The sequence below is a fragment of the Poecile atricapillus genome, chromosome 24 (genome assembly GCF_030490865.1).
Source record: "Poecile atricapillus isolate bPoeAtr1 chromosome 24, bPoeAtr1.hap1, whole genome shotgun sequence".
Lineage (NCBI taxonomy): Eukaryota > Metazoa > Chordata > Aves > Passeriformes > Paridae > Poecile > Poecile atricapillus.
The window spans coordinates 2,617,097-2,644,830 of NC_081272.1; the positions used below are offsets into that span (position 1 = coordinate 2,617,097).

The 27,734-nt window shown below is 51.7% G+C and overlaps 1 protein-coding gene across 5 annotated transcripts; it reads left to right on the forward strand.

Annotated features, from left to right (window-relative positions):
• The first annotated feature begins 976 nt into the window (after positions 1 to 976).
• On the forward strand, positions 977 to 24,115 carry EPHA10 (EPH receptor A10). 5 transcript variants are annotated; one of them, XM_058856383.1, is made up of 16 exons: positions 977 to 1,041; positions 2,295 to 2,964; positions 9,760 to 9,915; positions 10,589 to 10,930; positions 15,363 to 15,487; positions 17,364 to 17,526; positions 18,917 to 19,025; positions 19,116 to 19,171; positions 19,914 to 20,039; positions 21,133 to 21,318; positions 21,984 to 22,045; positions 22,133 to 22,336; positions 22,862 to 23,011; positions 23,125 to 23,309; positions 23,416 to 23,580; positions 23,895 to 24,115. In XM_058856383.1, exons 2-16 carry the CDS (start codon positions 2,361 to 2,363, stop codon positions 24,007 to 24,009), a joined length of 2,748 nt encoding a protein of 915 aa, XP_058712366.1. In that variant the 5' UTR covers positions 977 to 1,041; positions 2,295 to 2,360; the 3' UTR covers positions 24,010 to 24,115. The 5 variants fall into 5 exon arrangements, with proteins under 5 accessions (XP_058712366.1, XP_058712368.1, XP_058712365.1 ...); XM_058856385.1 differs by having other exon boundaries at positions 980 to 1,041; positions 17,364 to 17,532; positions 19,116 to 19,175; positions 19,930 to 20,039; positions 23,125 to 23,324; XM_058856382.1 differs by having other exon boundaries at positions 980 to 1,041; positions 17,364 to 17,532; positions 23,125 to 23,324.
• The last annotated feature ends 3,619 nt before the right edge of the window (positions 24,116 to 27,734 follow it).

A 27,734-nucleotide genomic window follows, 5' to 3' on the forward strand; every position in this document is an offset into this window, starting at 1 on the left:
GCTCCCGCGCCCCCGGCCGCGCCGTGTCCCCGGTGCTCCGGCACCGCCGTGTCCCCCGTGCCCGGCTGCCTCGGCGCGCGGTGTCGCCGCATCGACCCCGACTTTGGTTGCCCGCGTTGCGGTACCGGGAGCGGCCGGCTCGGCTCGGCGGTGGGGTCGCTCCGCGGCTGGCCGGACGGGTTGTGGGGCGGGTGTGCCGCCGCTCTCCGGGGCGCGGAGACCTGCCGGAGGAGCGGGAGAGGACAGACGGGTCCCCGTGGAGTGCCCGGGTCAGCCCGGGGTGTCCCGGTCCCCGCGATCACCGGAGGCGCAGGGCAGCGCGCTGCCCGTACCGTGACAGGGAGCGGTTCGAGCCCTGGGGTCCGTGCTCGCGGAGGGTTCGCTGTCACGGACGGACCCCGCTGATCCCGGAGCAGAACGACAGAACGACAGTCAGGGCTGTGCCCGCCGGGGATGCGCCGCCGCGCCCCTTGTTCCCGGTGTCTGAGCCCGAGGCTCAACCTGCCGATCGGGGCAGTGGCTGTTTGCTGGTTGTGGAAGGATCGTGAACTGAGGGAAATAGCTCTTCCTGTCAAAGATAGAATTGGCTGTTTGTGGGAAAAGGCTGTCGTTTGCCAGGGAAATCCCTTTTTCAAAGCAGCTGTTGGTACCTTTCAGTTCCAGCATCCTCACGCTGTTGGCATGGTTCAGTGGCAGTGTTGTTTGTCTGTGGTGTCCGAGGAATCGTCCCTGGGTTGGCACAGTCGTTAGGGCATTGATCAGGTATCTGTGAGGTTGTTCTGGGTGTGCAGCGAGAGCTCGGTGGCTCTTGGTGCTCACACGGCGATGCCATGGCTGGTGGAGCCGGGGTGGGAGCTGCTCCCACACCCTGGGACCTGGCACAGCATGGCACTAAGCTTCCCAGAGCATGGGCTGGGTGGGTTTTACCAGCATTTCCTGTGTCAGTGGTTTTCCTAACATGCTGTCTTCCCTGCAGTTGTCCTGCTGGACTCAAAGGAATCGCAGGCAGAGCTGGGCTGGACCTCACACCCATCGAATGGGGTAAGCACGGGGTGGGACTGTCCCTCTGCACCACCGGAGAGGGTGAAAGGCTCCATCAGCCTCTCGGTGCTCAGCAGTGTCTGACATCCTGTGGTATGAGCGCTTTGCTTACCACAGAGTGGGGCTGGGGGCTGGCAGCCTCCTCGTTCAATGTCGATGGGTAGCTTGGCATGATCAGTGCCAGGAGCCCCTGGGAGGAGAGCGAGGGGTGAGGTTGTGTGAGCGCCACAACTGGCGTGGAGTCCCTCCTCAAAATGGATTTTACACTACTAAAACAAGCCAATAAACACTGGCTAGGTAAGGCTTTGTGTTGTGGTTCGCACACCACAGGTTCGCACCAAGGGTCAGTCAAGCCCTTAGAATCCGAGGGCTGTGGCTGGGGAAGTCACTGGGAGCTGTGTCATGTAACCTTTGTTCCATCAGCCCCTCGCTTTGCTGCTGGTGTCCATCTAAAGCCACTTTCAGTAAGCTTGGAGCTGTGTTCCTTGGAGCTTTGGGTTCATTTTTCTGAGTGGAAACAAAGTGCTCAGAGGGAAGAGCGCTAGGTCCTGGAGTCACCTGTGTGACACAGCTGTTTGTTTGCAGAAGAAACTCTGTTCTGTGTATGTTTTGACTTTTTTGCATAAGTTTACCCCCAGAAGGAATTGCTTTGGGAAACTGCCAGGTTGTCATTCAGGCTGTGAGGGTTGAATCATCATTTCACTGATCAGAATCTCTGCTGATAGCTTTGGGGAAACACTGTTTCACTTGCAGTTGGAGGATTTGTCCTGTTGCAGCTAAAACTTCTCCTGGCAGAGAAGCTGCTGCTGTTCATGAAGGCGTTTGATGTCCTTGTGTGATGGTGTGTCTGGTGTCACATCTCCTTAGACATCTTGGATTTCTTTGGGTGGCTCAACTCCATCCAGCATTACACCATGTGGTAACACTGTGTGCATGCACCTTCCCAGGGACAGAAAATCTGAGGAGTGTGTGGGAGATGAAGGCTCTGATTCCTCAGCAGAGGATGTATCCAGAATCAGGGCTCGTTTTCAGAGATCTGCTGCCAGTGCTGCCTTACTGGTTGCATCTTCACATTTGCACCTCTGCAGAGAGATCAGGTGTTGGGTGCTCCAGGAGCAGGGTTACTGCAGCTGGTGGGTTTGATGGGCTGAGGACTTCCAGTACCTAGAACATAATAGCCTGTGGTGGGGAGGCTTGTGCTAGCGACATTTATCCAGGTTGGTGTGTTACAGCCCTTTGTGTTCTGTCCCCAGTGGGAAGAGATCAGTGGCGTGGATGAGACCTACAAGCCAATACGCACGTACCAGGTGTGCAATGTCATGGAACCGAACCAGAACAACTGGCTGCAGACAGGGTGGATCGCCAGGCGTGACGGCCAGAGGATCTTCATTGAGCTAAAGTTCACCCTGCGGGACTGCAACAGCATCCCTGGTGTGACCAGCACTTGCAAGGAGACTTTCAACTTGTACTATGTCGAGTCTGACTCTGACCTGGGCCGGAGTGTCCATGAGAGCAAGCACACCAAGATCGACACCATTGCTGCTGATGAGAGCTTCACACAGGGAGACCTGGGCGAGCGCAAGATGAAGCTGAACACCGAGCTGAGGGAGATTGGGCACCTGAGCAAGAGAGGCTTCCACCTGGGCTTCCAGGACGTGGGCGCCTGTGTGGCGCTGGTCTCTGTGCGGGTCTATTACAAGAAGTGTCTCACCACCGTGCAGAACTTGGCCATGTTCCCCGACACGGTGGCAGAGACGGCCTTTGTGACCTTGGTGGAAGTTAAGGGCACTTGTGTGTCCCATGCTGAACTGGATGTGGATAATCCCCCTCGGATGCACTGCAGCGCAGAGGGCGAGTGGCTGGTCCCTGTAGGGAAGTGCATGTGCAGCCCTGGCTTTGAGGAGAAGGATGGGGGATGCAGAGGTAAAAGTTGGTGTCCTGGCAGTGTCTGTGTCAGTCCATGCTGCTGCCAGATCTGTCTGGTGCCTGAGCACAGTTTGGACAAGTGGAATTGTCTTTTATCAGCAATATGTTTCTTTAGATCATGGCAGCTTCCTAGTGAACACCCAGATGTTTGTTTGGAGGGTGGCATTTGGAGGGCATGGGGCTGCTCTGCTGTTCATGGTTGGGCAGATGTGTCAGAGCTCTGGATGCTGTCAGGCATTTCCCACAGCTTTATCTGTAATGTTAAAATTACTCTAGAACATTAATATCCCTATTTATATGCTTTGGACACGGTTTAATAATTTGGTGGCTTTACAGCTCACAAGGTTATGGTTAAGGACAGCTGCAAAAATGGACATACCCTCTGCCTTAAGAAAGCATCCCACTAACAAACCTGTGACCACTTCATCTCTCTTTCAAAGGCAGCTGAGAGCCAGGTGTGGGATGCTGGCTGTCATGCTCTTCCTCACAGTGTGGGAGCCTCTGAACAGAGAGAATTGCTGGGCTAATGCCACCCCAGCACCTTCTTGCCAGGCTGGCAATCCCTCAAGGGGGTGCATTCTTCGTCTGAAAAGACCCTTTGCTACCCATGCCTGGTGTCCAGATGATACCTTGGATGTCTTCGTTTTCCCCTCAAAACCAGACTGAGAGGAGCACAGCTAAACAGTCCCAGGCAGGGAGAGTTCCCCCACGCTGGAGGCAGGTGGTGCAGTAGGAGATTCCGTGGAACTGGATCTGCCCTTCAGGAGCACCTCCAGGCTTTTCAGTGTGCTGATGGTGCCGCCTGCCTCCAGGTGGTGGGATGCCCTTCCCAGTGCTCTGGGCAGTGGCTTCTCCTTAAGAAGACCTTATTAAAGCTATCAAATTGAAATCTCAGTGCTGTTGATTGCTTCAGTGGCTGTGTGGCAGTTTGCCATGCTTTCCACATCTGTTTGGAGTGGGGATTTACATAGTGAGTCCCAGAAGGCTTTTGCTAATGTTTCAGGTTTCTCTGTGTTGAGTTTAAATAATTCATATTCTCTGAGGAAAAATATTTGAAGTAATTTAATGGACGTAATTAAGTTTCTCTCCCCTCTCACAGAAAGCAGGTCATTAGTCATTCTCTGTGGAGCAGTGTCTGATGTCTGGTCAAATATCAGAAAATAGTTTTTAAGGGTTGAAAGTTTTGGGTTTGTTTGCAGCCCTGCATTAGCATAGTGCTAAATGAATAGCTTTAAAAGATTTCTGATGAAAGCAGCCAAGGCTGTGGAAATTCTTCAATGTGGACAAAATCCCTTGAGCTGGAGGCAGGTGGACGCTTTGGGAGTTTGGGGGTGCTAAACCAGCCAGGGGATGGCACAACACACCTGGCTCCACCACTCTGAGCCTGTGGTGGTGGCTTTGGAGGGCTCAGAGGGTGTGAATCCTGCCGGCCTACAAAACTTGTTGGTTCTGTTGCAGCTCTTGTGGGCCTGAAGGGACTGGGGGTAGTGGGAGCTTTGCTGGTGCCTGTGGGGTGGCATGGGGGCCAGGGTGGTGCTTGAGGGGGGTGGTGACAGCAGGACTGTGGTGCTGGTGACAGTGGAGGATGCAGGAGATGAGCTGGTGAAGGTGTTTAAAACTTGGTGGCAGAGCTGGTGTCCCTGTAACCCTGATTTAACTACTGAAAGCATCCTGTACCAAGAGAAGCTTTGTGTCCTCGCTCAGAAATTAGGAGAGATGAAAAAAAGGCCAGTAGGACTTATGACTCTCCTAATTCTGACTGCAGCAGAGCTGAGTCTTTCCATGTCCATCCTCCTGTCCTGCACCACTGCTCCAGAGGCACCCCAGCACTCCTGACAAGTTTGCATGTTTCTGATGAATCATTTTGGCATTTGGTGGAGTGCAGCCGTCTCTGGGGTGGGACTGCACAACTTTAGTGTCTGTTTAACATCCACCCACGAAGGAGAGGAGAGTTTGTCACTGAAAATACATTCAGACCGCTTGTCTTGTCTGATGTATCTCTGTAGCCAGATGCTGCTCTGTGCTTACTCTGGCCATAAAACCCATTCCCAGAAGATGCCTGGCAGGCAAGTGGGCAGTCCTGTGCTCTGTGGATGATCCCTGTTTTGTTTTCACTTGGCTTCTCAGCTTTGATATCTTTTTGCCATTAATTTTGTCAGGTGTGAGCTGCAGCCCTTTGTGTCATTTGTTTTGTGGTGTGTAGCAATAGCTTTTGTGTAAATGAAGCCATGATGTGGGGGATCTGCCTGACATTTTCATTCAAAGTTGTCTCCTGCTTCATCTTTCCTATCCAATCCCTAGTAATATCTGCAAGGAGAATTTCAACAAAGCTCAAGGTTAATATTTACCAGCCAGATTTGCTGCAAATGAGACAACTTAAACCAGACATTGAATTAATATGATGGAGACCAGTTACCAAAAATAGCTACTCTTCTTTGACAGAAACGTAAATTTGTGCCTTGGCGAAGTTTCCTCCTCAATTCATTTTCCTCCACTTCTGACAGCACTGGCAGGAGCCAGCTCTGCACTGCTGCTGTGTCCCATGCTCTGCTCCCCCTCACCAGCACCTGGAGCCCTGCTTAGTCTGCTCAGTGATGCTCTGATTAGTGGCTGTGTCCCTTGTCTACATGGGAATGACATCACTGGAAAGAGTTTTAGAGTTGAAAGAGTTACTAGTGCTTTGTCAGGATTTTTAAATGATCTTTTAAAGAGATGAGTGTTGCTGCTTTTCTGGGGAGGGAAACCTTGCACAGGAGGTGGCTTCAGTAACAGCCTTGTCCACAGGTGCTGTTTGGAATGGGGAATAACAGAAATTCCCCCTCTCTGTCTGCATTTCTGGATGGATTTTTGAGCAGCTTGTTGAATTCATCCTGCTATGGACAAGACACAAGGAAGATTTATTGTACCTCAGGGAGAAAGCAAAGATTTAGGGTGGGAGTGGGATGTGGGGTGAGTAAGATGATCTTCTGTCCATTGGGTATGTCCCACCACAGCATTGTGTCACTGCAGGGTCCTTAGCTGGAAAAGAAACAGTTCAGTTGAAAGTTAGAGAAATTTAAAATAGTAAGTTACAATATTTTGTCATTTACTGCAAAGACACCTCCTCAAGCTCGAGGTCTGCTTTCTGTTTAAATCCAAAAAAATGGATCCAAATGTACAGCACTTGGAGCTTTTGATTTGTTTCATCTTTTATACATTAGCTTACAAACCTGTAAGTGCTCCTGGAGTGTATTTTATCTGCTGACTGATGCTGGAGGATTATGCATATGTTTATTTTTCTTCCTGGGGCTCTGTAAGTTGCACAAAGCACCAGGTTTTGCTTTCATCACTGATGCAGCCACAGGTTTCCCACAGCCAGGCCCTGTGCCTGTGAAATTGGAGGGAATCCCACAGGAATTCTGGAGGTGGGATCAGCTGGGTGGTGGATACTGCTGCCCACCAGCCACGCACATGGAACAGCCGTGTAAAACGAGCTCTCATTTCAGCCTCTCTGGAGTAATGGCCAGGCTTGGAGACATTCATCATTCGGGATTGCACGTTACATTGCTGCTTCACAGTGTGTCTGAAATAATTACAGCTATGGAAGTCGTGACAGATTCAGACACAAATCGCTCCGTGACCTTTAATTTCAGAGCAAACTACTCTGACAATTACAAGCACCACAAGTTGTTTGCAGAATTCCTGTGAGGTTAAGGTCACGGATATCTGGCTGCTGGATGAACGTGTTGGATGGGCTGTTGAAATACAGAGGGGGATGTGTTTTGCCCACAGCTGAGGGGGTTTGTGTGAGCTGAGGTGCTCTGCAGGGTGCTGGAGAGGCCGGTCAGCCAGTCCTTCACCGGGAGCCCTTGGGTGGATCCATTAGGAGCTGAGAGAGACAAGAGTGAATTGCAGTTGGCTCAGCGGATGTGCCTGCTTCAGTGTGTCCTTGAGGAACATTCTGGCATAAATAGCAATGAGGTTCTGTCAGTCCTGGCTGGATTCATCAAATGCACTCTGTTAGATATTTCAAGACCGTCGTTCTTCTGTAAATCAGTAAATTTAATTTCGGCTGTTAAGAGCTCATTGTTGGGGATGAGCAAAGATCTTGCCCTTGGACACAAGTTTTTGTCTTAGTACTCCACAGATTATTTAACAAGGACAAAAATTACAGAGTAGCATTGTCGAGAGGTGTCGGAATTACTGGCAATGTGTTGGATCATAGGCTGCTTGTTGAAAACCAGTTGTTTAAAACCTCTGAACTGTGTGGAAGGCAAGGTGCTTTTGGATTCTCTGGGGTGCTGCAGCCCAAAGTTCCCATCCTGGCAGACATGGAACCGAGGTGAGAGGAGCCTGACTCAGTCCTTGCATTGATTGCTCCTCATGCTGACTTTGTCCCTCTCACACTGGCGCAGGGATTGGACACAGCTGCTGTCCCTTCCCTCTGCCTGCACTATTGATCACAGCTGGTGTGGAAAGACAAGGTGAGATCTCAAACTCAGCATGGAGGGGGCAGGAGCCTCTCTGCTGCCCGAGAACGTTTGTCAGCAAGGCTCTTTGGCCACCTCAGTACACCACTGAAACTCTGTTCTGTCAGTGATTTACACAAGTTGCCCTGTCTGGTTTGGGCTGCATGTCCTTGTCCATGGGCACAGCTGGCAGCATCTGTCCCTCCTTGGGGCTGCTGCCCCCTCCTTCCCACTGGCCTGAGGCACTTGGCCTCTGAAGCACTGCTGAAATGTTTGGAACATAATAAACAGTGGCTTGCTCAGCTCAATAATGGGATTAAGATAGCTGGAGTACAGCTGTGCCAGCCTGGTCCAGAGAGGGACAAGCAGGAGCTGTGCAAAGGATGCATTGTGAACAGGCTGGATGATTGTGAACAGTGCTGAGATTGCAGGTTGGAGTGTTGCTCAGGGAGGGCTGGATGCAAGTCTGAGGGCTGGGGGGGCCCAGTGCTTCCAGTCTGTCCTTTGCTGGGGGGGACTGTCAGGCTGCTGGGGTGCCTCAACCTGTGGTGCTGTCCTGGTTCTTTCTGTGGCACCCCCAGTGCTGGCTGCCTGTTTTCCCAGCTGTGGCTTTCCTAAAGAGCATTTTCATGAATGTCTGCTTCAACAGAGAAAATTAACACACATTAAAGCAGAGGAACTTTGTCAAATACAATTCCATGACCAAAACTGGAAAGGAATTGATTTTGGAAGACAGCTGAGTTGTAGTGCTAATTATAAATGCCTGTATAGGCATTCTGAGGGAGGCTGCAGCTGTTATTAATTCATGCTGGCACACACGGCACTGCTGCTGGTAGGACTTCACTGGGGAGGGAAATTGAAAGCTGTCCTGTGCCACTGGAGTAGGAAACCATGCGTTTTCTAGCTCTGCATCCTCAATTGCCCCTGCTTTCCCTGTGGCACAGGCTGGGAATGAGAGAGGACGTTGCTCTCTCTGAGCAGAGACACCGGCTCCTGTCTGAGGAGCCATGTCAGATGAGGTGGTAAGAGAAGCCTTTCCCGTGGTTATTCATGCTGGGTAATGGGCCAGCCTGCTGCACAAATCAGTGTAGCTGGTTCTGCTGCTGGCTTGGCAGTGTGCAGTGTTACATTGAGAGGGGACTGTGCTCTCTCTGTCAGTGACATGGATCAGACCTGCTTGAGGAGCTTCTGTGGTCAGCAGTGCTGGAGCTGGAGAGAGGCAGTTGATCCGTCTGACCCATCTGGCTGCTTCTCTTTGGCTCTGGGGCAATAAATTATTTAATTTTATTGTTTAATAATTTAGCTGTGGTAGCACCAGAAGACCAGGAACAGGATAGAAAGCAATGGACAAAAAAGAGAATTTCATTCTATAAATTGAAGACCTGATCTCCTGAGAGCTGTCACATACCCACTGCAGAAATAAGCACTGTGAAATCACAGGGACACCTAAACCAGCTGGAAACCAAGAAAAACACTCGTAGGATGAGGTAGAAGAAGGTGGGAGTTTCTCTGAAAAAAGAAACAGAGACACACATATGATGCATCACATGTGCTGGGCACTTTTGTTCTTCTCAAGGGTAAGTTTGGGACAGCTAAGGGAAAAAATTAGCAAGTAAAGCCCATGGCTCCTTGTGGGACCACCCAGGGTTGTGGTGCCTGCTCCTGGGATGTGCAGATTGGGGCATTTTGTGCCATTATTAATGACAGGCACGTCTGTAAACTTACTTCTGGCTGTTAGAAAACAGGGTGGACTAGTCTGAAAGACACCTCTAATTGGAAATGTTCAGTTTCCTACGATGAGATGTCAGATTTGTGTGACAGGCACATCCAGGGGATGGGGGCTCTGGGCTTAGTGCTTGGATCCCTTCATGTTTGTAAACAGGATTGATTTTCCTGTCCTGTCTGATGCAGTGATATTTCTGCCCTGTATGGTGGTCAGTGCTGCCTAACTAAAGGAAAAAGCAAACCGTGTCTCCAGTCTATGAATATACTGCTAGTTTTGATTTGGTTCCTCAGCTCTAAAGAGGGAACTGGAAGTTTTGGGAGTAATTTTAACATTTGCTATTTTTTCCTGGTTTATCTAGCACCCTAGATAGGGAATGGCATTTACAATGAAAGTCAGTGCAGAGCTGCAGAACCCACATGTCTCTTCTGGGTAAAACTAAGGGACATCTCTCTTGGTGCCAGGATCATGCAGGTGCTCAGGGAAGGCAGCTTAGAGGGTGGTGTCTGCTGGCCAGTGGCAGCAAAGGAGATCCAAGGAAACAGGGAAATGCAGTCATCAGGCGTGTCCCCATTTGTCCTATGCTGCTCTCCCCTTAACACCCTCTCTTCTCTCTTTCAGCTTGCCTTCCAGGGTTTTACAAGCTCTCCCTCCGTCTCCCTCTCTGTTCTCCATGCCCTGAGCACAGCTTCACACATGAGGAAGCCTCCACGTTCTGTTTGTGCCAGACCAATTACTCCAGGTCTCCTTCAGACCCACCATCTGCCTCCTGCACACGTACGTCTCGCTGGAACGGCTGCTCCTTGCACTTTGTCCTGCAGCTCAGAGCCAGGGCTGTCCCGAGCTCCCCCTGCCACTGTGTGCTCCCCTCGGGGTCCTGAGGGTGATGCTGCAGTGGGGAGGGCATGGAGGGGCTGTCCCTACAAGCCAGAGCTCACAGGCTGCAGGCTGATGAGACAGATGCGCAGTCAGGCTCGCAGACTCCCTGGTAAAACTGGGGCACAGTCATTTACTCACTGGAGTTCACAGGCTTTAATTAAATGGCCTCTTGTTAACTGGACTGGACTCCAGCTGCTCTGGTGATGGATGCTGTCCAGCTGCCAGCACAGCCACGAGGAACCCTCCGTCTCTGCTGAGCACGGCTGGGCAGTGTCTGACCAGGAGCGGGCTCCTGGCCCCCGCTGGTGCTCAGGGAAGTTCTGGCTCCAGCCAGGTGCTTCTCGTGCACACTGTGAGCTGTGCCCTGTGGTGCACACGCATCCCTCCAGCTGGGATCCCCTGTCCCACATCCCAGCGTGCTGCACCAGTGCCTCCGTGTCCCCCCGTGCCACCCCTGTGCTCTGGCTGCCCGGGACCGTGCTCTTGTGCTCCACCCCCAGTGCCCGCGCCGCTGCTCCCAGACCTTTCTCTTTGTCCCAACACCTGCTCACAGCCCCTCTTTTGCTTCCAGGTCCACCCTCTGCCCCGAGGAACCTGGTGTACAGCCTGCGGCAGTCATCCCTGGTGCTGGAGTGGAGCGCCCCAGCGGACGCGGGTGGCCGCAGTGACCTGACCTACAGCCTGTGGTGTGGCCGCTGTCCCACGGTGCCAGCGGGCCGCTGCGAGCAGTGCGGCAGCAGCGTGGGCTTCGTGCCGCAGCAGACGGGGCTGGTGGAGCGCACGGTCACCCTGGTGAACCTGCTGCCCCACGTCAACTACACCATCCGCGTGGTGGCCCTCAATGGCGTGTCGGCCGTGAGCCCGCTGGCCGGCCAGCAGTACGCCGAGGTCACCGTGTCCACCGGCCGCGCAGGTGGGTCAGCTCTGCTCTGCTGCCGGGATTTTGGTGGCTTTGCTGCTGGGAGGACACAGAGTGTGTGGGTGGTGTGGTCACGCCCGTGCCGTGGCAGCGCCCCGTTTCTGCTGGGTTTGTGCTGCTGGCACAGATGTGGTGCTTAGGTGTGGCAGAGGGGCTGATGAAGACTGGCCCGTGGTAATCTCAGGGGGTTCCATTTGATCCAGGAGTGAGTGTGGTGACAGCCTGGGCTGTGAAGGTGTTGCCACTGAAGATGAATAGATCACACGGACACAGGTCGAGGTGTGGTGAAGGAAAGAGAGAGGTTTATTTTTCCCCCCAGGATTTACAGGCTCCTGACCACAGCCAGGGATTGGGTGGTCAGGATAACACTTTCTCACTGCACTGGCTATGAGAGATGTCCATCACAAGACGTGTAACAGAAAGAATGTACACATATCTATGTTTACAGTTACTGTCCTGGGAAAGTCTTTAGAAAACCATGTCAGCAAGCTCAGAAGCTGAGTTTTCAGGGTGACATGAAGGGACAAGTCTGCTCTGTGATCTGGCTGCAGTTTGAATTTACAAATCATAAAAGGAAACCCCTTTGATGAAGCAACATTTTCAGCCCATTCATCATTAAAAAGCTCTTTAAAACAGATAATTCAAATGTTGGCTATCCTTCAGAACCAAAAAAATTGATTTCCTCTCTCTATCCTGCGCTGGTCTGTGACACAATTCTTACTGTAATTGTCCCCTTCCATTTCCAGTTTGGCATTTCTGTTCCCTCAGGTAGGGGGAAGTGAGTGCTCATGCCTGTGGACAGGTTCCTGAGCAGAGGGGCTGGCTGAGGAGTCCCTCCTCAGCTGTTGTCTGTGCCAAAGGACAGTCAGGTCCCTCCTCTGTTGTCTGCTGTGCTGAAGGACAGTCGGCTCTGGCTTGTTGTGTCCTTGTCCGTTTCTCTGCGGTTACATTATTAATTTGCATGAAAACCCTTTCCCAAGCCACAGTTAATGGAGACAGATGATCCTCAGGTACCTCTTGGCAGGAATTGGCCAACAATTTCATCTGAAGAGATTAAACTTTGATCTTGTTATAAATAATTTTCCCACCGCTTGATCAAATGGTTTTGTGCAGGTTGTTGCTTTCTCTTGCCTCATGCCATAATCCCTGTGGCTCCATTGGGGGATGCTGTGCTGCAGACTGCTCCTCAGCAGAAGTGTCATTCCTCGTTAGGATCTTTGCTGTTCAAGGATGGATTTAGCTCTGGGAAGATCTTTTGCCTCCTGAGCTCAGGCCAGGGGGACAGAGAACAGTCTGGGGTGTGGTGAGCTCGGAGAGGTCAGACAGACGGACTGGTGCTCTGGAGCTCCCACCAGGGCAAAAGAGGCCAGGTGTGGGCAGTGAGTGCCCCATTCTCTTAGGGAGCAAAGCAGCAAGCCAGTGATGCCAGCCCATGCCTTGGCTGCTGAAAACAGCTTTTCCCCTTTACTCGATACTGTGCACTTCTGAGGGACCTGAAATGCACCTAAAGAATGTGGACAATTAATCCTGTAATCTGTTCAAAATCAATGTCTCTTGCTGAGCTGTCAAGTCTCCAGATGCAGATGGTGGCTCAGAATTACCCAAGCAGCTGAGGCTCGGAAGTTTTCTGGAACAATGACAGTTTGTTTTTATTGCTGAGGGTGTCTCCTCCTGGGCAGTGCCAGGCTGGGGCTGCCTTGTCAGAAGGCAACAGTGCCCTGGTTCTCTTGCTTTTGCACCACTGGCTAACAGGGTTAACATGGTTAACCCATGCCTATCAGCTAAGAAGGGGAGAAGGTGGGGAGAAGGTGGTCACAAACTCACAGCTGAGTTTGTCTGTAAGACCCCACTGCGAGGAGGGGACCCTGCATGGGCAGGACACAGAGCCACAGCTGGCAGGGACAGTGTGGAGAGCTTCTCCTCTGAGCACATCGCTTCTTGGAGTCCTGACTCTGCAGCCCCCTGTCACTAGAGCTCACCAGAGAAGGGCTGGATGGGGCCAGAGGTCAGGAGGAAGGAGACTCCAGGGATGCCTGGGCAGTGGTGACTTCTGTGGTGGCTGTCATGCTGTGGTCTCCGAAGTTGTTTGCAGCAGCAGGGGAGCTCTGTCTGCTGATAAGCGGGTTCAGAGGAAGAATTAAACAAGAAACAAGACCCTATTTAGCTGTCAGATCCTGCTCCTCTAATCCAGCTCCAAGTGCAGCTCCATGCTGTCCTTCCCCTCCAGCAGTCACCAGAGGGAATTGTCTGTCGTTCCTTGTAATTGCAGTGAAAAGAAGAGATGCAGTTTAGTCTGCAGGTGGCAAAATTAATACTGTGTTTTTTCTAATCTGTCCCCAGCATGGGACTAAATAAAAGTGTTTGAGGAGCGAGCAGAACTGTTCACCTGCAGGAGTGGAGCTGCATTAGCCATGTAAATGTGCACTCCAGGCCCATGTCATTTGTATTCCCGGCAGGAATACAAGGCTCCTGCCTTAAAGAGCTTTTAAATCTGCTGCTGATTAATAATGCAACCAGTGCCAGAATGCATCCTCCTTCCTGAGGCTGGAGAAGGGGTTGGAGCTGGATTTGGTCCTCCAAAGTAGATTTGCCTGTGTATGCCCAGGGCTGATTCAGTGAGCACGGGGCAGAGGGGCCACAGGATGAGCTGGCTCTGGGGCACATGTCTGAGCTCCTGGGGTCTTTGCCCTGAACAGGCTGCCTGCCACATGTAGCATTTCCACATTCTGTTGTCAACGCTTTTCTTAGGCTCCCATTTCCTTCTTCAAGTATGAACAAGGACTCTGCACCTTGAACTTCTTAGGTAGAAATCCAATGTGTTTTGACTGGTGAGGCAGCTTCTCTGCTGCAAATTGGAGATCTTTGAGGCAGGAGCTGCCTGGGATGGTGGCCAGGGCATGTTCTGTGTTGGGATGTGAGGGAGGGGAGAGCTGGCTCAGGCAGGGCAGGGTGCAGGGGCATCCCTTGCTGAGTGCAGCTGTTGGATGCAGCAAGTTGTTCTGGGGAGGGACCAGGTGCCACATGTAGTTTTATGCCTGTTCTGCTGCTATGCTGGTTAATCAAGAGGAGAAAACCCACGTAGAGGAGAATGGAGTTTATAAAATCAGGCAGAGTGGTGAATAATTTAATGTTTGCTTTTTCGAATGGAGGCAATGATAGGAGAGCTTAAAATATTGATGGGAAACACATTTTTTTTCACAGTGTGAAATGCTTTATAGCCTGTGTGATTTTCTTTAATGTTTTTTAAACATGTTTGAGGCTGGCACCTACTTTTCTGTCGTGTACCATGGGCTCTGCTCTAAAGCACATCTGTGAGAGAGCAGGATTTTTCCTGGTGACATTGTTAACAGTCAAGACCACGCGTTCAGGTCTCTCCAGTCCATTTCCTGGATTCAGAGATACAGGAGGGCAGCTGTGTGATATTTTATTGATGGGAATACACAGTAAGGAGCACTTAGCCTATCTTACAGGAGCAGGACCCATGGCAAGTGTTGGGGGATAATGTTTGACTGTGTCCCACACCATGGGGTGGGTCACAGCAGGGGGAGCTGCACAGGAGCCCCTCTGACTCCTCTCACAGGAAGGGACTTGGAATCAAGGAGCAAATCCTCATGAATAAAACATCATGAGGGCCTTTTATTTCAGCAAAGATTAATGAGCTAAGTAATAAATACAAAATTTCACAGATACTTAAGTTTATTTTCTAGGGACTTGTTCCTCTCCACAGGAGGCTTGGTGGGACAGAGGTGGGTCCAGGGAATGTCCTGATTTCATGGGAAGTAGGGCAAGCTGTAAATAACGTCCCCATGTAGCTTTTGCTGTGCCTGAGGGCTCTGAACTGCTGCCTACATAGGCTGGAGACTTGTTTGGAGCCAAACCTGGTTAAAATGGGAATACTGGCAAGTGCATCTTGCAGTGGATGAACTAAATGGATGCACTCATGTCAGGGAGGGAGTTTGTGCTGACCAGAAACACACAGGCAGCTCCTGAGGCACAGACTGCTCTCAGAGCAGGGCACATCCTCCCAGCACTCCAGTAACATGGGGTAGACCTGGTGTGAGGTGCTTCAGGAGGCCTTGGTATGTCCCACCAGCCCTCCTGATCAAACACTGTGTTTTGCCTTTCCCAGACATCCTCAGCAGGGTTTCAGAGCCCAGGGCCCATCCTCAGAGCCCCCAGCAGCACTAAGGGTGAGGGTGCCCCTAGGATTTTTGCCAGTTTTCCATTGGTGTGTTCCAGGCTGGCCATGGATTACAAAGCTGTTTCACTGCTATCTTCTCCCATTGGATGCTCCCCAGCTGGGAGCTCTTCCAGTCCTGATTCAGAGAGAGGGGACTGGTGTCTGCAGAAGCCACACACTCTGCAGCTGTTTGAAGTTTTCCTGAAGCAGCACCCTTCATTGCCCATTTCCTCTCTGCATTTTCAGCGCCAACTCCTGTCACTGACATCCGCACGGATAAGGTGGAGCAGAAGAGCGTCTCCTTGTCCTGGCAGGAGCCAGGCTTCCTGACTGCCAATGGCACCGAGTACGAGGTCAAGTACTTTGAGAAGGTAGGCTCTGGGCACCTCCACGAGCTCTGCTTGTGCCCCAGCTGACTGCTGTCCTTCCCTGGCTCCCCTCGGGGGCAGTGCCAGGCACTGTGTGTGCCCAACCCCTGTGTGACTCCAGCTGGCCAGGGGCTGAGACACCACAGTGGGTTCCTACATCCTGGAGGAGAGGGTCTCTGCATTCCCAGCCTGTTCTCTAGGAGAGTGTTGGACCTTGTGCTCTGCACTGGTTCAGGACTGAGAGCCACAAACCTGTGACTGTGGTGAGCTGTGAGTGGCCCTTCTACCTGGCAGGGGACCCAGCAAATATTTTTAGTTTCTTGATTTTAAAAATTCTTGCTGTTTGACAGGTGCAGTAGGTTGGGAATTTTAGGAGAAATACCAGTGGGCAGAGCAGGGACAAGGCTCTAAATCAAAATAAATGCAGTTTATGACACCGTTCTGCAAATTACCTTATCTGCATGTGCTCAGGCTCGTTATGGAGCTGACGGCATGTCAGGCACACTGTGCAGGTGACATGTCAGTGTTCTGTATTTAGAAACAAGCCACCGTGAAGCTGATTCATATTAATGTGATTTTCAGCATCCGATAGATTTGAGAGGAGGGATCTGTGGGGGAGGGCAAATGCGGGAGCCCAAGATGTTAATTCCTGTGCAAATGGGCTGCACCAGCCTGATACTTGGGGTATGAAATGAGGAACCTTCCTCCTTGGCTAGAAAATTTCAATTCAGTTTAGCAGTTATTCACTGAAATGAGGCACTTGATGCTGACATGAGTATCAGCTTAGTTCCTAATCTTTGCTTTTAAAGCTTTTGTTTTAACCGTGAAATTCAAAGGGGAAAATGTGTTGAATGGGTACACAACAAAACCCATTGGGTAGTGATGTGAGCAGGGCAGCGAGAGCTGCTGCCCATGCTGGACTGTGGGGCTGGGACAGTGCCAGTGCCAGTCTGTGGGGCTGGGACAGTGCCTGTGCCAGTCTGTGGGGCTGGGACAGTGCCAGTGCCAGTCTGTGGGGCTGGGACAGTGCCAGTGCCAGTCTGTGGGGCTGGGACAGTGCCTGTGCCAGTCTGTGGGGCTGGGACAGTGCCTGTGCCAGGCTGTGGGGCTGGGACAGTGCCAGTGCCAGTCTGTGGGGCTGGGACAGTGCCTGTGCCAGGCTGTGGGGCTGGGACAGTGCCTGTGCCAGTCTGTGGGGCTGGGACAGTGCCTGTGCCAGGCTGTGGGGCTGGGACAGTGCCAGTGCCAGGCTGTGGGGCTGGGACAGTGCCAGTCTGTGGGGCTGGGACAGTGCCTGTGCCAGTCTGTGGGGCTGGGACAGTGCCAGTGCCAGTCTGTGGGGCTGGGACAGTGCCAGTGCCAGTCTGTGGGGCTGGGACAGTGCCAGTCTGTGGGGCTGGGACAGTGCCAGTCTGTGGGGCTGGGACAGTGCCAGTGCCAGTCTGTGGGGCTGGGACAGTGCCTGTGCCAGGCTGTGGGGCTGGGACAGTGCCAGTCTGTGGGGCTGGGACAATGCCAGACTGTGGGGCTGGGGTGCCCCTCGGGGCTCCACCTGCCGTTTCCCAATCCCCACAGATTTGCTCTGGTACTCCATGGTTCAGGTTCATGAGCTGAACTCATGGTTCAGCTGCTCCCCACCACCCCATCTTCTGCCTTTGTGTCTTCATAGCGCCATCCAGCCCCATCTGCCATTCCCTGTGACCTTCCCGTGTCATTTCTGCTCGTGAGACACCCAGTGAATGTTTTGTTTCTTTTGGAGGCTGGCTCTTTGGGCAGGCTGTCCTGACGGGGCCCAGAGCTCGGGGTACGACTGTGCCATGCCGGCTCTGTGGCGCAGCTGTCAGTCCAGCTCCATCTCAGCTATCTCATTATTTCACAGGATCAGAGAGATCAGAGTTACTCGACTGTGAAAACCACATCAACAGCCGTGACGGTCAATAACCTGAAGCCTGGTACCCTCTATATTTTCCAAATCCGAACATCTTCCTCTCCAGACTACGGGAACTACAACCCTGGCATTGAAGTGGAGACATTGGCAGAGTGTAAGTGCAGCAGGGCTCGTGTCCCTGCCAGGGCTCTGAGCTGTGCCCTGGGGATGCTGAGCTCACAGCTCGTGCCCCAGCTGCTCCTGGTTTCATGGAGCAGCACCCGTTCCTCTGGTTCTGCTTCTCCAGGTCTAAGGGAGGGACCCACTCTGTCCCACTACTGTCCAGGAATTTGCTTTTCCTTGCATTTTCCCATTAGATTTTGATGGGGTTGGTGCTGCTGCCCTGCCTGTCCTGGGGGAGCCTGTCCTGTCTCTTCTCAGTGAAGAGTCAGTGAGGGCAGTTGCTCTCTGGCTGCTTTCTCCTGAGGAGGCTGGGACAGTCTCTGCTCTTTGGCTGAGATTGCCCAAAAATGTGCTTAGCTCATGACTGCTCCCTGCCTCGCCTGCTGTCCTGGCTCAGGAGCCACTTGGCTTGTCTACTCCTTGGCTGGCTCAGGGCAGCCAGCATCAGTGTTATCTGCTGAGACTTCTCCTTTTAAATTCCCATTCATAACTGTGGTCCAAAAGCATCTTATTTCACTAAAAGAGGGCTGGAGGGATGTTGGGCTTCGGCACAATCCCCCACGCTGGCTGGAAGTGCAAGGCTGAGCTGGCTGGCTCAGAACAGCTCCCACAGATTGTGTTTAACAGGGCTTTAAATTGCCTTCATTTGCCACACAGAAGACATTTCAGAATTAATTGAAGCCAATAAAAATTTTATAGAGAATGTAGCTATCTAATACCCTTGTTTGCAAAAGCAGGAGGAAAAGGGATTAATGTGATGAAAGAAAACTATTTGTAAGGCCATAAATTTTGATATGCTCCTCTGATAAACAGGATTCTTCCTCAGCTCAGATTAACAAAACCAGGAGCTGGTGCAGCAGTGCTGGGTTGTTCTGTCTGTGCTGCCTGCAGCACGTTGGACTGATCCCTATTGAACGACCCCCGAGCTGTTCACCAGTCTTCACAGAAGTAATCGTGAATGCCAGTTTATTTCTATCTTTAGCACACTTTTATAGGGTTCTACAGGGTCTGCAGGCAGAGCAAGCAACTATTGGCTAACACACACAGTTTACATTTTTTCTCTTACACACAGGGATATTGTTTTGCTTTACTCTCTCTTCTGCATGAAGGTTTCAAGGACTTTAGCCCTTAATATCACGACTTAGTTCAAAGGCTGGTTTGTGCATACAGGCCTTTACTAATATATAAAATATAGCAACAGATCCCACCAGCTTGGGCTCTTAAAGCTGAACCAGAACATGAATTCTTGTGAGGATGATGAAGAGCAGCCAGGTGGTTACTCCCACAGCTCTTCTGGAGGACACAGGCTGGCCATGGGAGCAGCTCCTCTCCTCAAAGCTGCCCCAGAGCACGTTGGTGACTGGCTCTGCTTCCTCCCTCAGTGACAGTGGCCTCCAGCGAGCAGAGCCCCGTCCTCATCATCGCAGTGGGGGCCATCGTGGGGCTGACAGTGCTGGTGTCCGTGGTGGTCGGCCTGATGGTCTGGAGGAGGTGAGCAGGGCCAGCCACGCTCCAGGGGTGTTTGAGCTGGGGTAAGGGGTACTGCTCGAGTGCTGGTGTGCATCTTCATTCTCTTTGCAGGCAGTGTGGGTACAGCAAAGCCAGCCAGGACGGGGATGAAGAGCTGTACTTCCACTGTAAGTGGCACCCAGCCCACGCCGCGACTGTGGGGATCCCCAGATTTATCATTGTTAACAACCCACCAAAGCAGCCCTGAGCCCTCACTTTTGAGGTGATGGCATCCTGTGTTATCCCAGAGCAGGGGCTGGAACAGCAGGGCTCTCTGAGGACTGTGGGCTCGACAGCTCCATGTCCCAGTGTCTGTGTGGGTCTCTGCCTGCCCAAGGAAATGGGGGTACTTGCAGCTTACAGGGGGTGTAGAAATTATTCTGCCAGCTTTTCATGAGCATGAGCAAACAGCCTTGTTTTCCAGGGGTACTCTGGATTATTGAGCAGCAATATTTTTACAGACAACAGTTGTCAGAGGGAATTCAGATGTTGGGACTGATAAGTTTATTTGATTCCTGGCACATGCCCATGGAGTGGACACACGCTGGTCTATTTCTGTTCCCCAAAGCACCTCAGAAGTAGAAGAGCCTGCCTTGACCATTTCACTTGGCTTTGGAGGGTGGGAGCTTCACTGGAGCAAAGGGCTTCTCTCCTTTATCCAGGGGTTGTGGCAGTGGAGCAGAGCAGTTGTATTCACTTAATTCTAAAAAAGAACTTCTTAGAAACCTTAGAACTGAGTCTTTTGCTTTGCTTATAGAAAGGTGGCACGTAGGTTCTGCCCACAGACCAGGAGAGGGATAAACTGGCATAGTGTTTCCCAGGATGGTGGAAGTTCTGCCCTCTCACCTGCCCTTTCTGCCTTTCCTGCAGTTAAAATACCGACCAGGAGGACATACATTGACCCCAGCACCTGCGAAGACCCCATGCAGGCTGTGCACCTCTTTGCCAAGGAACTGGATAATGCCAGCATCAAAATTGAGAGGATTATCAGGACAGGTGAGTTCCAGGGGCTGTGTTGGTGTGCTCCCCTTTGGCTGGGCCATGGCAGTGCCATGACATCGCTCCAGTCTTGGGAGAACCTGCCTACAGCAGAGGATGGGAGCAGGGCTGGTGAGGATCTTATCCAGAAGCTTTGTTCCACATTCCTGGTGTTTTCCCGAGGCACTGAGCACAGCCAAGGAAATGTGCTTGTGGACCAGAAAGCATCAGCAATTATCTGCATCTGGGCAGTTTGACAGCAGCATGAAAACTATTTATAAACACGTGAACCTAATGATTTATCGATTTTCATCAACTTCACTGCCTAAAACTTAAAAGCAAATTAAAATCCCCTGACTGGACCCTACAACCTTAATGGCTACTGTGTGCCAGAACGTGGGAAACGTGATCATTCTTTGTCATTTCTTTTCCTAAAGATAAATTCAGCTGTAGCAGCATCAGAGGTGGAGGAAGGGAGGAGGGAAGGGCTTTGCCTGCAGCTGAAGGACGGTGTTGAATGGGAGAGGACACTGAGGAGGGGATGAGGTTGTCTCTGAACTGCAGTGTGGAGCAGCTCAGAGGAGCCCCATGTACCTTTCATAAGCAAACTGGTGTTTGAAAAATCAAGAAAGAAATTACTAAGGGAAGACATTTAAATCTAAGGAATTTGGGAGTGTGATTGTCTCACTAATAACCTAACAAGAACCTGATTTTCAAATCAATAAAGCTGTTCATAGCTACACACTTTTTGCTGTAAAGCCAATATTGTTTTTTTATGTTGGGAATTTCGTAGCTCATGTTGTGGAGCGCATGGCTGTGCGGTGGGATGTTCTTACTCAAGGATTTCAGGAAACCTCCAGCCCTGCTCTGTCCAGCTCTGTGGAAAGCAGACCAGGAGGCAGAACTAGCCAGGCCCGGAGCACAACCTTGGTGACAGGGGGTTAATCCTCCTCTCATGGGATAAAACACAATATGCACTGGAGCAGAGCAGGGAGAGAGCAGCTGAGAGGCTCTGGAGATGGCTGAGGGTCAGAGGAGTGGCATGATGCTCAGGATGGCCTGGTGTGAGTGGCAGCCAGGGATGTGTTTAACCCATTTGTCTGCTGTGCAGGAGAGTTTGGGGAGATGTGCCGGGGGTGCCTGAAGCTGCCCAGCAAGCGTGAGCTGCCCGTGGCCATCCAGACGCTGCGGGCCGGCTGCTCCGAGAAGCAGCAGCGCTCCTTCCTGGCCGAGGCCTGCACCATGGGCCAGTTCGACCACTCCAATGTCATCCGCCTCGAGGGGGTCATCACCAGGGGTATGTGAGTTCCTCCTCTGCAGGAATGGGCTTGAGCTGCTGCATTGGTGCTAGAGGTGCAGCTGGCTCCCTGGGAGCAGCTGTTCCCACATGCATCGGCTGCGTTTGAATGCTGGTGATTAATAAAAAGCTTCCAGCTAGATTAATACATGCAGGTAGTGGGACTGGCTTAGCAGCCAAGCACGTGGCTCTTCATAAAAGTAAATTGAAGCAATATTCTGTCAGTAAAACAGATGAGACTGACTGCTCCAGCTATCCCCCATAAGCGTGTGTGTGGAACCAGGCTATGGATGCAATGGTTAAATGGATATTCATGTAAATCCAAAGAAACCAGAGTATGTGAGCTGATTCTACCTAGGCTTTTTATTAGGAAAGGAAGTATTCTGCCTGAGCTGGTTGCTTTTGCTTTCACTGGGCTGTGCTGTCCTTTGTGATGTGCTTCAGGGCTCTGATGAAAGGAACTTCTGATACTGGAATCCATTCCTAGATAGGAATGAGAGAGAAGCCTTGGACCTAGTGCTCATTACAGCCTGGCTGAGATAATGTCCTTATCTCCCCCAAAAGCCAGGCAGTGCAGGGGTTGGCACCTGGATTTTTAACCCCTGCAGAGTCTGAACTGCCTGAGTGATGGTGGCACTCACTGTGCTGCTTGTCTGTCTGTGCAGGGAGCACCATGATGATCGTGATGGAGTACATGGGGAATGGCCTGCTGGACTCCTTTCTCAGAGTGAGTACTGGGGTGTCTGCCCAGCTTGGGCACTCCTGGCCATGTTCCCATCGCTGACCTTTGGCTTTTCCTGCTCTGCCTTCACAGAAACATGAGGGGCAATTCACAGGCACCCAGCTCATCTGCATGCTGCAGGGCATCGCCTCTGGCATGGTGTACTTGGCAGAGATGGGCTATGTACACAAAAGCCTTGCTGCCCACAAGGTCCTGGTGAGCAGCAGCCTGGCATGCAAGATCACAGGCTTCAGACAGCCACAGGAAGACAAGATGGAAACCATCTTCTCCACCATGGTGAGCTGCATTTCCACATGCTGTTCTCAACACTTTTGCTAGGCTCCCATTTCCGTCTTCAAGTATGAACAAGGACTCTGCACCTTGAACTTCTTTCTCAGGTAGAAATCCAATGTTCTTGGTCAGGGAGCTGCAGAGCAGTGGCCTGGCACCATGCCTGCTCCAGCCACAACCCCGCTGCACAAATTGGGGCAGAGGGACTTGTGTTTGTACAGCTGTGAGGTGGTTTTCATTAAATATTGATGTACAAAATGCCATCAGCTTTTCCTAGGGACATTCTCCTCTCCCATTAATATTTCAGGACTCACACTCCCATGTAGCATATAGTTGCAGTGACATTTTAAACGAATTGAGGAGAAAGTTTTCTCTTAGTACTAAATGTGCTCGTGGCACATGGGTTTGCTCGGTGTCCACCCCGTGATGCCAGGCAGGGCACGATGAACGGTGAATGGCTGCCCAGGAATTGCCAGCACTGGCCACATCCTTCTGGGCAAATAACTCATTCCTGCCCTTCTGCCTGTGCAGCGTGGGAAGAGCCTGGTGCTGTGGTCAGCCCCTGAGGCCGTCCAGTATCACCACTTCAGTCCTGCCAGCGACGTGTGGAGCTTCGGGATCGTCATGTGGGAAGTCATGTCCTACGGCGAGAGACCCTACTGGGACATGTCCCACCAGGATGTGAGTGCCCTGCAGCTGCTCCCAGGCCGGGTGTGAGGAGGGAGGCTCACCCCAGGGGTTTGCCCCAGGGTTTGCCTTCGGTTTGCCTGACCCCAGCCCCTCATGTCGTGCAGGTGATGAAGGCTGTGGAGGATGGGTTCCGCCTGCCCGCCCCGGCCAACTGCCAGCCGCCCCTCCACCAGCTGATGCTCAACTGCTGGCAGAAGGACCGCAGCCAGAGGCCCAAGTTCTCACAGATCCACAACGTCTTGAGCAAGTTGGTGCAGAGCCTGGAGCCCCCCAAGTGCCCCAGCTCCACGTGTCCCAGCTCTACGTGCCCCAGGTGACCACCCTCTTGCCACACCTGCCCGTTCCCCCTCTCGTGCTGTGCCCCACTCCCTCCTCCTCACCCTCTCTCTTGGCAGGTCCCATGGCACGTCCATCCCCCTCTCCAAGAGAACTTTCTCAGCCTTCCCATCTTTCAGCTCCGTGGGTGAGTGGCTGGAAGCTATAGAAATGGGCAGATACAAGGACAACTTCACTGCTGCTGGCTACTGCTACCTGGAATCGGTGGCCAGGATGACAGCCCAGTAAGTGACCATTTCTCCTGGCTGTAACCTTGTGTTGTGGGTGCAGTGAGAGCAACGTTTGCTGTCCCTGCTGGAGAGCAGAGCCAAGCCCAATGGGATTTCCTGATAATCTGTTGTGCTGCAGCACAGGGCAGCAGGGTCACTGCTGCCCCACGCCTGGTGTGCTGCAGGCACTGCCTGCTCAGTGTCACTATTGCTTTGGCTGGGACAAAAGGTTGGGGATTTTTTACTTGTGCATGTCTGGCCTGAGAGCAGTGGGTGTTGGGGCTGCTCGGAGCTGCTTTGTCCTGGCTGATGTGGGGCTCATTTTGCAGAGACATCCTCAGCCTGGGGATCACGCTGGCAGAACACCAGAGGACCATCCTGAGCGGGATCCTGACGCTCCGGGCCCAGGTCATCCAGATGCACGGCCGAGGCGTGCAGGTGTGAAGCCGTGTCCTGCAGAGGTGCAGAGCACCTGCCCCACGCTCCCGGGGAGGAGCCGGCCCCAGCCAGCCCCACCTCTGAAACCTGGGGGTCTCAGGTGGGCTGTGGAAATCACTGGGTGCTGCCAAACACCTGGCAAGAGAGCGGGGCTTCTGTCCCCTGTGCGGGGCAGCCCAGCATTCCTGGGATGGTGCAGCGTGCCTGGGTGGACGGGGCTCTCCCCAGCACTGTTTTGTAAGATGAGTCAAACTGTATTGATGCCATTTCATGTGGTAGTTGAGTTCACAGGGTGGGATGGACCTTTGTGCACTGTCTTAATCCAGAGACGACACTTCTGTACCTAGTATCCTGCTGGTGAATCCATGGGTACTTTTATACAACCTGACAGATTACAGCAACCCCACAAGGAGTTTTTATTGCTTTTATATTTAGAGAGCAGCTCTCACCCAATGCCCAACGCCTGGAAGGTGACTTTCCCCATCTGTGCTGAAGGAAACTCTTTCCCAGTTGCATCCCTTCTGCTCCATGAGCTACTTCACTGAGTTTTGACACCTCAGGTGGTGAACAAAACAAAATATTCTCCAGTAAAGCACAGAGGAAATGGTGCTGGCTGAATCCATGCAATCCAGGGCACGCCCACACTTTGTTTTGTGAGCATAGTGCTTGCCTGCCTGGCATGCTGGCAGCTCCCAAAGCTGCAGCCTAATCCCTGAGAAGATATAAATAGCATCTTAATAATACAACTTTCCTTGAAGTTAGTTAATTAAATGGGTATTTGCAGCTCTGTACGGAGTTTTGTAAGGCTTTATTATGATCTTTAAGTATCACAAGTGAATTATTAATGCTGAAAGGCAAAGATTTACATAGGGGATGAAGGCTGTGGGAGATGCTCAGAGACTGGTTGGAAATCTGCTCCAGTCAGACCCTCCTGTTATCCTGCTCTGAGAGGATGAGGATCTGAATGAGGATTGAGAGAAGCTGCATATGCTCTGGGCAGTTTGTTGTTCTCTGTGGAAAACAAGATCTCTCCTTCCTGCCCCCTCTGCAGTTCAAAATACTCTCTCCCCAGTGTCTTTTGGATAGTGTTTTTTAACAGAAATAATTTCTCTGAGTCTGGCCCATGCCCAGTGGAGTTGGCCACTTGCCATCCCGCTGTTTCCCACCCTGAAGAGGAATAGCAGTGAACCGAGCCCTGCATTTAGTGAAATGCCTGGTCCCAAGGATCAAGTGCAATTTGTGTGCTCTCTGTGTTTACATTTTATCTCTAGAGAAAGTGTATTACAGGCAGGGGGCTGGTCCTGGATCTCCCCTCCCTGCTCATACTCTGTTGGGATGCAGGAGCCACGCTGGGAAGTTGCCCCTGGAGGAGCTGGCTCTAGGCTGGTTCACCTGCTCCCAAGGAGGTCTGGAGACATCCAGGGCTTGCTGGTGAGGTGACAGCATGCCTCACTTTGGAGAACAGACCTGGCCATGAGCAGGCATTGTTGCCTCGAGGCCTCCAGAACAGGCTCTGAATATGAATATGAGAAGGGATAAGGAATATGAGAAGGGGCTGACTCTGTCTGCCACTTGTGGCCACTGGAATCTTGCTTTTCTGTCCCTCTGGATGTTTTCCAGCTGCAAAGGGATAAACCTCAGCACAGCTATCTCTGGTCATGTCTGTTTCCCTGGGCTGCAGTGGCTGGCCAGGACCTGTGGCTCCTGTGGGAAGTGGCTGTGGCTGTGTGGGATAGGCTCTCACTCAGCAGAAACAGAAGTCATCAGCTTTCCTGGTCTCTCCTTCAAGAAAGGAAAGGAAAGCCCCCATGGAAGCAGCCTTCTAGCCCAGCTCTTTGCAAGAATAAACACTTTTAATTGAGCTCCTCACCAACACCAGATAACAAAATTCGTAGATTAAGCTATAGATTTGTTGTTATGATATTAAAATTAACTTGCATCCTCTCAGCTTCTCTCCTTGGGGAAGTAGGATAATTAAATTAATCAGCAATGCTGTTTTGGAGCTGCAAGGGAAATGCCTCAAAAGAACCCTGGTCTCTTCCCATCCAGCCTCTGGCATGCCATGAGGCTCTTGCCCCCTCCACGGGCTGGGAGAGCTCCAGTCCTGTTGGAGCAGCATCTGCAACACTCCCCTCACAAGAAACCAAATGGGAATCAAGTTGGTTCATCTCCAGATGCTTTTATATTCATTAGCCACATATTAAGTACTGTAAATACACACTTGAGAAATCAATATATATTTTTATAAGCTTGAGACAAATGTAATATAATATTATAAGGGACTCTGTGTGCATCTCATGTTTGAACTATAGTCAGACATCTCCAGGGAATCTCAGTTGGTTTGGAATATTTAATAATAAAGACAATAATAATAGTTATTACAAATGCTAATAAAAATCTATTGACTTTTTTTTTAAATTTTGTATTTATTGAACCACAGTTGAAGCTGGCAATAAAGAGATATCTAAATACCTGAGTAAACCCAACCATTAATTCTGCCCTGGTTTGTCTGTGGATCGTTTCAAGGTTCTGGGGGAAAATGCCACTTTATCAAGGGTAACATGTGGTGAGTAAGGGACAGTTTAATAGCATCAAGGTGTGAAGTGATGCCTTGTTTTGTTCAATAACATCTATGCTAAGCCTGTGCTCTGGCTGTAGAGTGGCTGGAGGGGGTGGTTTCTTGCTACTGACACTTTGCAGGGAGGACAAATGCACCTGCTTTGCTTTGCTGGTGCATGTTGTGTGGTCAGAAAGGTGCATGGGCTGTCCAGGGGCTGCTCAGGCAGGTGGGAATCCCTCCCATCACCCCTGGGACAAGATAACCTTGGACATGCTCTCAGTGAGGAGGAGCTGTCAGTGCAGTGGTCAGTCTGACACAGGTTGTGAGTGTGAAGATGTTGCTGAGCAGAGGGAAAATGCTGCACTCGAGGCATGTAATTAATTGTTTTATTGAGTAAATATGGCCAGCACATTAAATGCAAGCTCAGCACAAACAGTGATGTTTTAAAATGATTTGATGTGACTCTCACCTGTTCACATCTCTTTTTCCTGGGCTGCTCACTGCCCAGGAACAGGCACAGGAGCCCTGGCTGGTGTGGAGACAGCAGTGACAGCTGCTGGGAAAGGACTGCACGGCTGCTTAGAATGGGTGAAGTCTATTTGCCTTCTGTTGATCAATTAATTCAGGCAGCCTTTGCTCAGAGCCTGGCTGGGGCTGTACTGGCTCTATGAAGAAATAACCAGAGCTCTGGAGCAGGGTGATGAGCAGTGGATTCCCTCTCACAGCCAACCAGAGGCAGATTTTGCCCAGTTTTTGGCAGCTGTGCCTCCTTGTGAGGCGTGGAGGTGGCTTTGTCTCTCTTCTGTGACCTTCCTGGCACTGTCTCTGCTGGAAGCTGTGGGACACCTCCTGTCCTGGTGTCACCCCCTGTGCCAGCCCTGCACCCTGCCCAGCCCCACGCTACAGCAGAGGACATGGCTCTGGTGAAAGGGGGGGTGATATGGCTCAGGCAGGGAACCCCAGCGTGCAGCAGCGCCGTCAAGGACTGGCTCAGCGTTGGCAGGTGCTGATCATAGGGGGGATTTTTAAAATAAAATGTTCATTGCATGGTGCTGGGGAAAGCAGCTGGCACCACCAGCACATCCTGGGGAGAGCAAGGGAGGAGCCAGGGCTCCTTCTCTGGCCCCCTCAGTCCCACACAGCAGCCTCAGACATGAAACCCATCACCCCT